At 31.4% G+C, this 13,184-nt stretch overlaps 1 protein-coding gene across 2 annotated transcripts in view; it reads right to left on the bottom strand.

The window, feature by feature from the left end:
- The window catches only part of HTR2C (5-hydroxytryptamine (serotonin) receptor 2C, G protein-coupled), a 144,963-nt gene extending 132,679 nt beyond the window's left edge, over positions 1-12,284 (bottom strand). For both annotated transcript variants that reach the window (XM_008568149.1, XM_008568150.1), the window contains exons 1-2: positions 12,250-12,284; positions 7,379-7,692 (exon numbers count right to left, since the gene is read on the bottom strand). In XM_008568149.1, the coding sequence (XP_008566371.1) occupies positions 7,379-7,692; positions 12,250-12,284 (349 nt within the window). The remainder of the gene's footprint in view (positions 1-7,378; positions 7,693-12,249) is intronic.
- Positions 12,285-13,184: the final 900 nt, after the last annotated feature.

Genomic DNA, 13,184 nt, shown 5'->3' with positions numbered 1-13,184 from the left:
CCTCTAATTAATTTATCTTGTCTAGCTACGTTAACTAATATCTACAGTAAAATGTTAAATACAAGAGTACTTCAAAAAATTCATGGAAAGATTTGTATGATATTTTAATTCTATTTTTCCACTATCTTTTTGAAGTATCCTTGTACGAGTGGAAATATAAACCATGTTCATCATTTTCTTGATTTTCGTACAAGTATCCTTAGCGTTTTCCCATTAAGTAAGATGTCAGCTGTAGGACTAAGTTATTTATATTTTATCACAGTAAGAAAGTACTATTAATTTTTATTTTCTTGAGTGATTTCTATCTAAATAGCTGTGAATTTTGACAAACGCTTTTCCATCCAACATATTTAGAGATAAATCATATACTTTTAAAATAAGTTTTTAATGTTAATATTATAAATATAATACTATATTAATATTATAATTGTACCAACATTGTTTATAATGTTCATTATTATTAGTTTTAATTTTTAGTATGTATTAATTAGTAATAATGTCGATGTCATATATTAATATATTTTATTAAGGCATTTCCTAATATTGAGCCAACATAGTGTTATTGGAATAATAATATGACCACCCAGTCGATCATGATGTGTGTTTTTTTAATTTAATGTTTAGAGAGAAAATCATTTTCTCAACATTAGAAATGAAGGAAAAAAATCACATATTAAATTTAAAGTCAATTGATAAGGAACAATTTAATACTCAAACATTAATATCCTTAAAAATGAATTAGAAAAATATGAACAGAAATTTGATGAAGGACATGAGCAGATAAGTTGCACTCCCAAAGAAACACACATGGCTAATAAGTGCATTCTAAGATGTTGCTGCAGGGGGAAGGGGTGGGGCTGGCCCTTGGCTCCTGTCTCAGGACCCTGTGCAGCTGGCTCTGTTGCTCACCTCTGTATTATTTTTAATGTGGCATTAAATTCTTTTATTCAACTTTATTGAGGTATAATTGACAAATAATATTTGTATATATTTATGGTGCATAATATGATGTTTTGATATATGTATAAATTGTGAAATGATTAAAGCAAACTAATTAACATATGCATCACCTCACATGCTTATCTGTTTTTGAGAGGTGAACATTTAAGATTTATTCTCTTACTATTTTCAAGCATACGATACATTATTATTAACTATAGTCACAACAGAATTTACCTGTCTAACTGAAACTTTGTATTCTTTGACCAGCGTCTCTTATTTCCTTTGTACCATCCCCCTGCCCCCAATCCCCAGGTCCTGGCATACTATTATACTTTCTGCTTCTATGAGTTCTACTTTTTTAGATTAATGTGGCATTGGATTCTATGTGATAGTATTTTATAAAATATTTTGGCATTAATAGTCATAAGAGATGCGGGTGCATAGTTTTCCTTCTTTGTTACTATCTTTATCTAGTTTATGTATCAAAGTTATGCTCACTTCATATAAGAATTAGGGAGTTTTCCTTTGTTTTAAATGCTCTGAAACAATTTATGGAACGTTATGACTGTGATCTTTGAAGATTTTATAGGATTACTCAGTGAAACTATTTAGATCTGGTGTTTTTTGTTGAGTAGTTTCCTTAACTTTCTCTATTTCTTCCACTGCAATTGGTCTATTTCTTTCTATGTCTAACGGGGTCAATTTTGTTAGCCTAAATTCCCTTGAGAAGTGATCTATTTTCTTATATTTTCAATTGATTTGCATATAAATCTATAACGTAATCTTAAGATTTTAAAAATGTATTTTGCTTCAGTAGTTATTTCCCCAGTCATATCTTATTTTCTATACTTACGCTTTCTTCCTTTTTTCCTTGTTTAAAGTAGCTTGGGTTATTTCATTTTGTTAAAATCTTCTTTAAAAAAAACGGGATTTTGATTTTTTGATTAGGTTTATTGTTCCTCTCTTCTTTACCCTGTCAATTACTGTTTTATCTTTATTTTTTTTCTTTTTGTGCTTTTTTTTTTTTTTTTTTTTTGCTTTTTTTTTTTTTTTTTTTTTGCTTTTTTTTTTTTTTTTTTTTTGCTTTTTTTTTTTTTTTTTTTTTGCTTTTTTTTTTTTTTTTTTTTTGCTTTTTTTTTTTTTTTTTTTTTGCTTTTTTTTTTTTTTTTTTGGTTTATTTTGTAGTTCTTTTCTTCCAAGGTTACTTGCTGGGAATTTAATTTATTTGTATATTTTAATATTTTACTAATAAATGTGATTAGGTCTATGACTTTTACTTTGATCACTGCTTTAAGTATATGGTATAGATTTTGATATGTATGGTATATGCTATATTTTAAGAGAAATTTTGTAATTTCTGTTTGAATTTCTCTTTCAACCAAGAATTGTTTAAAATTTGTTACAATTTCAAGATGAGATGGTCTTAAAACTATTGTTGCTAGTACTTTCTAGTATTATTGCATTGTTATCAGAAAGCATTTTTTGTAATATTGCTACTTTTCTAACGTTTTCTTCTTTTATTGAAACAATTGATTCTACATATTTGTGGGGTACAGAGTTGACTATCAGTATTTGTGTACAATATGTGATGATCAAAACAGGATACTTGGTATATTCATTATTACAAAATGTAAAATATAGTTTTTATTTGGTTTTTGGTTTTTGCCACAAAACAAGTCTTAATATATTTGAAAGGCCTAAGATCATAGAAAATATGTTCTCTACCATAATAACAGAAGGAAATTTAGAAAATGCACAGACATGTGGAAACAACATTAAACAACACTCTACTTATTAAACAATGGGTAAAAAGAAAAATCTCAGGGAAATTAGAGAGTACTTTGAGATAAAAATCAAAGTGCAACATATCAAAATTTATAGGACACAGGGCTCATGCTGTGCTTAGAGGAAAATTTATACTTGGAAAAACCTCTATTAAAAATAAGAAAAATCTCAAATCAGTAATGTAAACTTCTACCTTAAGAAAATAGAAAAAGAAGAACAAACTAAACCAAAATCAAATGTAAGTAGGAAATAACATAGATTACAACAGAAATATATAAAATAGGGAATTTAAAAAAATAGAGAAAATCAACAAAACCAAATGTTGATTCTTTAAAAAGACCAACAAAATTTGTAAACCTTTATCTAGACTGGCCAAGAAAGAAAGAGGGAAGATTGACATTACTAAAATCAGAAATCATTGCAAGGACATTAGTACATTGCCATTACGGTTTTTTGTGGTGGCAAGATTTAGTTACTTTTCTCTTTCTCATTTGCATTTTTGTTCTAACAGTGGGTTTTGTTCTTTCTTGTGTATTCATGGTAGTAACTACCATTTTTCAATTCCAGATGTAGGACTTCCTTGAGGATTTCTTGTAGGGTTGGCTGTGTGGTGGTAAACTCTCCCAGTTTTTGTTTGTCTGGAAAATACACAATTTCCTCCTCATTTCTGAAGGATAGCCTTGCTAGATATAGTGTTCTTGGCTGGCAGTATTTTTCTTTTAGTATTTTGAATATATCATCCCATTTTCTTCTGGCCTGTAGAGTTTCTGTTGAGAAGTCTGTTAGTCTGATAGGAGCTCCCTTATAGGTGACCTGATGCTTTTTGCTTGCTTCTTTGGATTCTTTCTTAGTCTTTGAGTTTTGCCAGTTTGAGTATAATGTGTCTTAGAGAGGATCTTTTTGGGTTGAATCTGTTTGGGGATCTTTGAGCCTCCTGGATCTGAAGGTCTGTGTCTCTCCCTATACCTGAGAAGTTTTCCATTATTATTTCATTGAATAGGTTTTCTATTTCTTTTCCTTTCTCCTCCCCTTTTGGAACACACACCCATGATTTGAATGTTTGTGCACTTAAGGTTGTCTGCTAGCTCTCTTAGATTTTCTACATTTTTTAAAGTTCTTTTTTCTTTTCTTTTTGTCTGCTTGGGTTATTTCAAAAAGACTATCTTCAAGATCAAAAATTCTTCTTCTGCTTATTCTAGGCTGCTGCTTAAGCTATTGGTTGTGTTTTTTATTTCACTGTATTCTTTTGCTAATGTCATTTTGGGGGGATTTTCATATTTCTAGTATCTCTGTGTTGGTGTCTGGTCATCTGGTAGAGCAATTGCTTCTTCTATTATTCTGGAGTGGACTTTAAGGAGAGAGATTTTCTCTTCTTTTTCTGGTCTCCGCTGGTCACTCTCCTTGTACCAATGGAGTCAAGTCTCTGGTGGGCCACCTGCATGGTGACTGTGGTTACTACTGTGGTCTCAAGCAGCTTTTGTGGAGTTGTGGTTGTGGTAGTGGCTGTGGTGGGACACCTGGGTGGAAGTGGTGTTTTCAGCACGCTTCAGGGGGTGCTGCCTTTGGTTTCTGCCTAGGACCTCAGGCATTGCTTTCATTCCTGCTTTCAGGGAGAGAGGGCTACCCTTGGCTCTTGCCCAGGACCCCAGGTATTGTTCTCTTGCTTGCTTCCAGATAGAGGTACTTTTCTAATATTTTCTTTGTGATCTAATATATAATTAATGTTCATGAGTGCTTCATGTACACTTAAGAAGAAAGTATACTCTGTATAGTAAGGGTGTAAAATTCAGTATACACCCATAAGATCTATATCCTTATTTACTATTATCCATATCCTTATTTACTTTTGTCCCATCTTTCTTGTACTGAGTATGATGTGTCTGCCATTATTAGAATGTATCCACAAATGTACTCTACCATCTTTTTTCAGTTTTTGCTTTATGAAGATCTTTGCTGTGTTACTGGGTGCAGAGATATTCTTAACTGCTATATCTTTGTTGTTAGTTGTGGCTTTTATCATTTATGAGCATTTTTCTTTTTCACACTTATAGCTTTTTTGACTTGAAATTTACTTTGCCAGATAATAAGATCACAATTTCTGCTCTCTTTTTACCATTTGCTTGGTACACTTTTGCCCACCCCCTTATTTTTTAGCCACCTTGATTTTAAGGCTTCCTTTTGTATGCAGAATATAGTTGGATCTTTATTTGTAAGCCAAATTTAAAATCTTTTATTTTTAATAGTGTTAGGTTCATTCAAGTTTACTGCTATTACTTATATGCTTTATTTCAACTCTGTCATATTATATCATGATATGATCTTAAGTGCATTATGTTTTATTTTCTTCTGTTTCCTTTCCAGTTGATTGGTTTTGGCTGTTCTATTAATTACATTAATTTTGGAATTTAAGAAGGCTTTTATTTTTCTTCTAGTGATTAACTCTGCATTTGTACCATGCTTAATGAACTTAGAACTCTGTTTTCTTATCAAATCTATTACTTTCTGGTTTGCCATTTTTTTATGGTGTCATTTAATTCCAACCTTTTGATTATAGAAAATTTAAAAAATTATTTTACTTTCCTCTTCCTCTTTCCCTTTCTCTTCTCATCCCAGTTTTTAGTTGCATTGTTTTTAATTTGTTAGAACATATAACACTTAATATATATCATATAACATATAACATACTATTTTTCTGCCCTTACAAATTTTTTATTTTTGTCTTAGCTCTATAATTAAATATATTAAATATTTATCATCAGTCCTTTTGTGAAATTTTCCTAGTAATCCATTTGTTAAATGAATCCCATTCACTATTTTATTTCTTAAGAATGGCTTATGAGTACAGAATTCCCTGAGTTTTAAAAAGTTTAAACTTTTTATAGACTTGATGGACAACTTGTCTAGATAAAAAAATCACTGCTTCAAACTTTCTTATTTTAAAAATATTTTTAAAATTAATAAATAAATAAATAAATAAAATTAAGGTATGGTTAAATACAGTAAAATTCACCCTTTTAAAATTATACACTAGAATAACATTTTGAGAAATGTATATGTTTGTATAACCATCACCATTATCAAGATATAGAACAGTTCCATAATACCAAAAAAAATATATATATATATATATATATATATGACTTTTTGGAGTCATCTTCTCACTTTCAGTCCCTGGAAACTACTGATCTGTTTTCTGTCTTTATAGATTTGCCATTGAAGGAACATCCTTTAAATGTTTGAGTTTTTTGAAAGTATTGTTTCACTATCGCTTTGCTTTGTTATTTTTGTGACATGTAAGGCCAGCCTAACTTTATTGCTCTTGTACTATTCCTTCTTTCTGCCTGGAATTCCTGAGGATTTTTTCTTTATATTTAAAATGTAATGTTTTAGTTATATCTCAGAATTGATTGTTCCAGGTCAATTTTCTAGTACAGGGTTGAACCTATATATGTAGATTCAGACTCTCTTTTATTTCTGGAAAACATTCTTGAATTATAGTTTTAAATATTAATTCTATTTATGCTTTTCCTGCTTAATTTTGGAGCTGTAGATACAATGGCCTCTGAGCAGGTAAAATATGAATGCTTTGAGGTTAATGCATCATTGAAGCTCAATGAAGATTTCAAAAAAGCATATTTTCTCAGAAGTCATTATAAAATACCTATTAAGATAATCTACTACCACTGTATATTTAGAACAGGCTAATTAATTTTTAAATTTCATGACAGATTATTTTCTAGATGCATCAAACTTCTTTTAGGATTTGTGAACTAGATACACTTTCAATATCATTCCTTCTACGTAGTTTAATTCCATTATACACTCCAAGGAACTGGAAGCCTATTTTACTCCTTTGTGAGATGAGCATATCAGCAATAAATTCAAACTGAGATTTCCGACTTCCTAGTACAGGTAGTTTGTGGAATTGTGTAAGTTATTTTGGTTGTTTATCATAAATATTAGCTAGAAACAAAACTTAGTTTAAAATGAACAGGATGAAGAGATAGCAGAAACTCAAAAGAAAAAGTAAAACCCTCTCTAAAATCAATATGTGGAAACTTTCAATGCCTGAATTTTTATAGTGATGGTGTGAACTTGCACTTATATACTCAGTAATTAATTTTATCTCCTGTTTTCTTGTAAAAACATGAATTACAGACTCTATGAAGAAGAGTGACTATCATTGAGTGCCTATTTTTTGTCAAGCACTTAGTTTGGCAACATCAAAAAGGACTAATTAAAATATATTTTTAAAAGAAGATGATAATATTTTTGCTTCTTTGTATAGAGATGGTACTAGGTATATGTACCACCCAAAACACATGGGTGGGGGAATGTTTCTGTTACTGTCCCATTCTGTACATTTTAAGGCAACTGTTCGTTCTTTGTATAAAAATTACACTAAGCAATAGAGTATCTATGTATGATTTTAATATGTTTTAAAATGTCTGTTTTGCTTTTGAAAACTCTGCTACTGATTTATTTAATATATATGATGCACACATCCAATTCCTTCTGTCACACAATTTGTTTTTTTTTCATTTTCCAAGTGCTACGGGTAAAATAATTAACTTTATGAGTGTTTACTATGATACCTGAGACAAATTTATAACATAATCTGAGACTGAAAAACTGATAAAATTGTACTTACCATAAAGGATTGCAAGCAGAGACAGTGGCATGACAAGTAGTCCCACTAGCATATCAGCAATGGCTAGGGACATTAAGAAGTAATTGGTGGCATTGTGCAGTTTCTTTTCCATGCTTACTGCCATGATAACGAGAATGTTGCCACCTATTGTCATGATTATTATTACCACGATTGAAAGTGCTGGCCAGTTTTGTACCCCGTCTGGGAATTTAAAGCGTCCACCATAGGAGGTATTGAAAATGTCAGTTACTATAGCTGCTACTGGGCTCACAGAAATATCGCATTGCCAAACCAATAGGCCAATTAGGTGCACACTGAAAATTAAGAAGAAAAAAAAAAAAACAGTCAGGTATATATTATATGGCTTATACACAATATATTGCTTATACAAAACAATTGCTCTTCTATAACAATCATTATCATCTTCCTCTGCATATCATTTCTATTCTTTTAACTAAACCTCGGTATTTCTTCTTTCTATCCAAAGATTACTAACTTTTACTGAGTGATTATTATGAGTTAGGCACTTAGTTTACTGAAATATATATGCATAATCCCATTTGACCTTGTGCAACTACATGAGGTCAGGATTGATTTATATCCATTGTGTAAATGAGAAGACTGATTTTCAGAGAGGTTAAGTAACTTTCTCAAACCAATACAGTCAGTAAGTTGCAAGGGCAGGGTCCATACTCAGGTCCCACTGACTTTAAAGCCTGTGTTTTAAACTTTTACTGCAATCTGAAACTACAGTATTGTTTGATTTGCTGTAATGGTATATCCCTTATATCCTTTAAATATTATTTTCTCCTAGATATCCTCTGAGATAGCAGACAACAGAATGAAGCGAGATTTTTCTTAAAGGATCCAATAAGGTGACAAAAAAATTTCACGTTGCCTTCCTTCAGGCAGGTGTTTGGAAGAGTCACAGTGGGTTTTGACAACCATACACATGCATTTCTTTTTAGAACTTTTCCTACCTTCTCACATTTGCAAAGTGACTTTATGCTATTCTGATGGTTTCTTTTTTTTTTTTTTCCTTTTTGTCTTTTTTCATGTCCAGCAACGGGATCGCAACCCTCGGTGTTGCACCCGCACCTCGCTCAGCCAGTGAGCGGGAACCGGTCTGTAAGTGGGATCCGAACCCTCGGTGGGAGTGCCGCCGTGCTCCCAAGCCACGCACTGTAGCAGTGCGCCGCTGGGCCGGCCCATCTGATGGTTTCTTAATGTCTTGTGCTATAAACTTTCCTTCTATCTGACACTCTCCCCATTTCTGTCTAATGTTACCTGGGCCTCTTTCTAGGCTACATAATGATTTGTGGTGATGATTAATGCCGAGAGTTTGTTACTTTTCATGCACTAGGAATTAAATATCTTAGGTCATTTAGAGTGTACATTTCTTATGATGGTACTTAGGTAGATTCTAACAGCAGGAATTTCAGGCCAGGTGACAGATTAATGCAAAAGAGATGGACACAATTGTTTTTGCATATTTCAAATTAATTTCCTCATATGGTGATATGAGATTTATTCAAGTTATGTACATAAGTGTTCTCTCAAAGTGTAAGCTCCTTAAGTGTCTAATAAAATCAACAAATCCATATTTTTAATAAAATAGATAAGACAGATGATCATATTCAACATTTCTTGCTTAAAAGCAAGGAATATTATCTTAGAATGGCTATTTTATGTACAATAATAGTTATTTAATGAACATTAAACAGCACAATGAGGATACCTTTCCTAGATATAGTGGTTATTAAACCTGGATATTATTTATAGAGGAGAAAATTACTTCTGCTTGCACAATATATGCTAAATAATTTTCATGTGCCATACTTTCTGAATCAAAACTGGAACACTTAGCCTGAAAAAATGTTGGCATGATTTAAATTTGTCAAAATATTGTAATAATTTTCTAGCCTATTTCAAAATTATTTTTCTTGATTTCTCTTAGTAGCTTGTTAATACGGTTCTATGTCTTTAAAGATGATGAAGAAATCATGAACATATTTTGACTTTCTCATTCTACCATAGATAGAAAACAAATACTTCAGACATTTAGCTTAAAATAACCTCATCATTAGTCAAATCTACCTGATATTCTAAGCAACATGGAGATGGAGACATACATAGTAATTTTTATCAAATAATGAGAATTAATCAATAAATTATTTTAAATGTATTATTTTTCTGGAACATAAAAAATAAGGAAAAATAATTCATGATTCAAAAATCTATATCATAATTAAACTGTGATTAATATGAGTAGAAATTATTGAAATAAAGAACCAAATAAATAGAAGCAAGTTTTTGCTCTCAGCTTTGATTACTGTCACTATATTTGTTGTATTTGGCATGTGACCAGTGTCCCGGCTACATGACCTCAATGATTTTTTTGACCAGTCACTTAACCTATCAGAACATCATTTTTTTCATTTTTACAAGGATGATCTGTACCACGTGATTGTTATAAAATTTAAATAATGTAATAACTGTAAAGTCCTGAAATTAGTACCTGTCATAATAGGCCCTCAGTAAATGTTGAAGTTTACCTTCTTTTTGCCTTCAGAGTTAAACAAAAGTATTTTATGGTTGCTATACCCCAACTCGTGTGCTTCAAAATTTGCCAAGAATTTAAGTCCTGATTTTATTTCAAGACAATACCTATCTATGCAGAACGGGGCTTAAATTCACGTCTTTTCCAAGGTCTTTTCTGGACTACCTGATGAAAAACTTGTTTTTCCGGCATTTAATTTTTTTTTTCTGGTTTAAATTAGCTGATGATCATCTCAAGTAGTCCCACAAGTTTTATCTCAAATAAGCTGCCTTTTCAGTACTCAGTTGCAGAACCACAAATAAATTTATCCTTAAGCCTAAAGAATAGGGTCCTAGTAGAATATGTAGTCCAAATTAAAATTTTCTAAGTAAATTGTGAAAACATCAAAATCCCTTCACATTGTCTTTGAAAATGGTAGAGAAATGCAGAATAAGACTGTATGTTATAAAAATGTACGTGAAAAAACTATGCCCAATTACGAATTTTGTAATTTGACCATCTTAGAATTTTGGTGTAGAAAAACACTTCAAGTAGTTATCTTGCCTATCTCTACCAGTCAGAAATATTTTTCTTTTTCATTAAAGAGTCCATGAGACAAACACTGAGTTACTGAGGAGTCTCGTAGAGTCTAAATATATCTGTTGTGAATTACAAAATAAAGTAAGTGAGTAAATAAAGTAAGTACTTTATTGGGGTAGATTCTGAAAGAATATTTACTTTAGTTTCCTGGTTTCAATTAAATTCAGTTTAATAAATTCTTATTGAGCACCACTTATGGGCAAGGTTTTATTATTTTTATTGCAGTTCAATCCTATTTCCCCCAGTTTTGTAATCAAGAATTGGCTGTATTATAAGTAAACCTAATTTTTAATACTTATGTGCTCAGTGAAATGTATAGTCTTTTTACAAAAGAGGAACAGTTTAAGTCTTGCTCTTAAAGCTTACATTAATTGTTATTAAGCCCATAGAAATCTCATAAAATATGTACACAAAAGCCATAATTTCTCTGTGAATAATGCAAATAATTTACTCATTACTACTGAATTTTTAATGGAAATATAAATACATTCTTAGTAGACAAACAAAATGATCATATGATTTAAAAGTCTGAATACATTTTAAATCAACTGAGGTTTTGCATGATATATGACAATGGGCATTGTTAGAAGAGATGAATTGTTCCTTGTTTCTCCCAATAAAATGAAAAAATTGTATATGAATTCCTTAATTTCATAGCAGAATGATTTGATGCCCTGCAAGACAGCCTTACATTTTGGCAGTTGGCCCAATGCTATTTACTGAGTTGGCACAGGCTCATGGAGTGGAAACATTTGTCTTTCATTTTCCCATATCTGACTCTTCTTTTCCCTTTTTTGCCCATTCCTTTCTCTGTTGTCTGCTCTAGTTCTCTTAGAATCATGCATACTTGAGACTATCATCACCACAATGTCATCCAAGATGGGCTACAGCGATGCACATTGCTGAGGATCCAGTATGGATGTACTTTCATCTACACTACACTGTAAATGTTTTCCTGGGTGAGCTCTTTTGCAGGAATTGTAGAGGGGACTATGTAGAAGCAAGAAGATTCAGGGCTTCTCAACTGCACTGATCAGAGTTTATACAACTTTGGATGTCTTTTTCCATGCCCCATTTCTCAAAGAGTAGGTTTGGAAGACACTACTCCAACGTGTTACTATGTTGAAAAGAAGAAATACCTGGATTTGATCAAATTTAGAATTGCTTAGTACTTGAATCTGATTCTTTACCCCCTTTATGTTGCATTCTATTGACTTCAACTATTGGACCATTACATCAAGTCTTCCAAAGACGGCATTGTTTTCTTCTGTCCAGCTATATCTCCCAACCCATACCCCCTAACTTCTGACCTTTTCTTTTGCAATCTCAACTATTCTTCATAAAACCAAAGGCTTATAAAGACATTTTACTCTTTTGACTGTTCAGTTTATGCAAGAAGGAAAAGGAAAAAAAAAACTATCTCTTTTGTAAGTTTCACTCATGGAGCAAGCAATTATGAGCATTAAGATTATTTGAGTTGAGGGTATTATCACCATATTACTTGTTGAGTACATGGGCTACACTGTTTAACTAGAATCCAAATTATTGGTTTTTTCCTCATTTATTAATTTTGAATAAGAAACACCCAAATATTAATCTTTTGTGGTGCAAATCAGTTATGCAGATTGAGGCAAATATAGCTGAGTAGTCATATAGAAGCATTTTAAAATCTTTGAGCAAGCTCCCATAAAAGTTATATTCTTATTAAAATAATAAGTAATAACATCCTTACAGGAACGAATGCACCGCGTTCCTCACGTTCACCATGATTGCTTCAGTCTTAAGCAACCAAAGTTTAAAATTGAGAAGAGGAAATTAACAGATTGGATTCATCATATCATCCTTTTCTGGGGAGAGAAAAAAAAAGAAAATTAGTTAAAAGTTCAAATAACTTGCAAATCAAGCAATTAAATGCATTTATTTGGTGATAAGAAACAATCAATACTTAATTTAGCAGACAGGTAAGCATGTTATATTGCATAAGTGATAACAAATGGCAAAGAGCAGATTTTTTTCATTTATTTACCAATGCACAACCATCACAGTTTTTTCAAAAATATCTTGTATATACTTTATGTATATGGGGCTTCTACTAAATCTCCCCCTTTTATAGTACACATAGCTTCAAATCAATGTTCTGAGAAAAAAATGAAGACTATCTTCTTCTTAATTTGCAAACCATTGGGAGAAAGTGTTATTTAATAATTAAGTAGTGTGTCTAAAATAAAAATGTTTTATCTTATAGTAACATGGAAAATTAAAACAAGTTTTAAGCATTTTTATAAAGTTAACATATTTTGTATAACATTTCCAGTTTTTGTCTTCTTCCAAGTGAAGCAATCTGTGTTTCCGTAGATAGCTCTCTACTTTTGCACTAACCAACAATATTCTGCAGAGGGCAACAACAGGTTTATATCAAAGTATATGAATTGATCAAGTTTACTGTATTAAATATAGCAACTACTCTATGTACTAACTAGTAAGTAGCCAACAGATGGCGTGTTACAGTCAGAACACATGGAATAATACTGAAAATTACACACAAAAGTTCAGTCGCACTAGATGATTGCAACAAAAGCCTTTAATTTATTTTGTGGATTAAAAGGTGATGATATATCTTCTAAGGAACTAGGAAGGAAACATAAAATCCAAACGACTTATTAAAGA

The sequence above is a fragment of the Galeopterus variegatus genome, unplaced genomic scaffold (assembly GCF_000696425.1).
Source record: "Galeopterus variegatus unplaced genomic scaffold, G_variegatus-3.0.2 Scaffold381, whole genome shotgun sequence".
NCBI lineage: Eukaryota > Metazoa > Chordata > Mammalia > Dermoptera > Cynocephalidae > Galeopterus > Galeopterus variegatus.
Note: the sequence above shows the minus strand (reverse complement) of the source record. Positions and strands in the feature narration are given on the sequence as shown.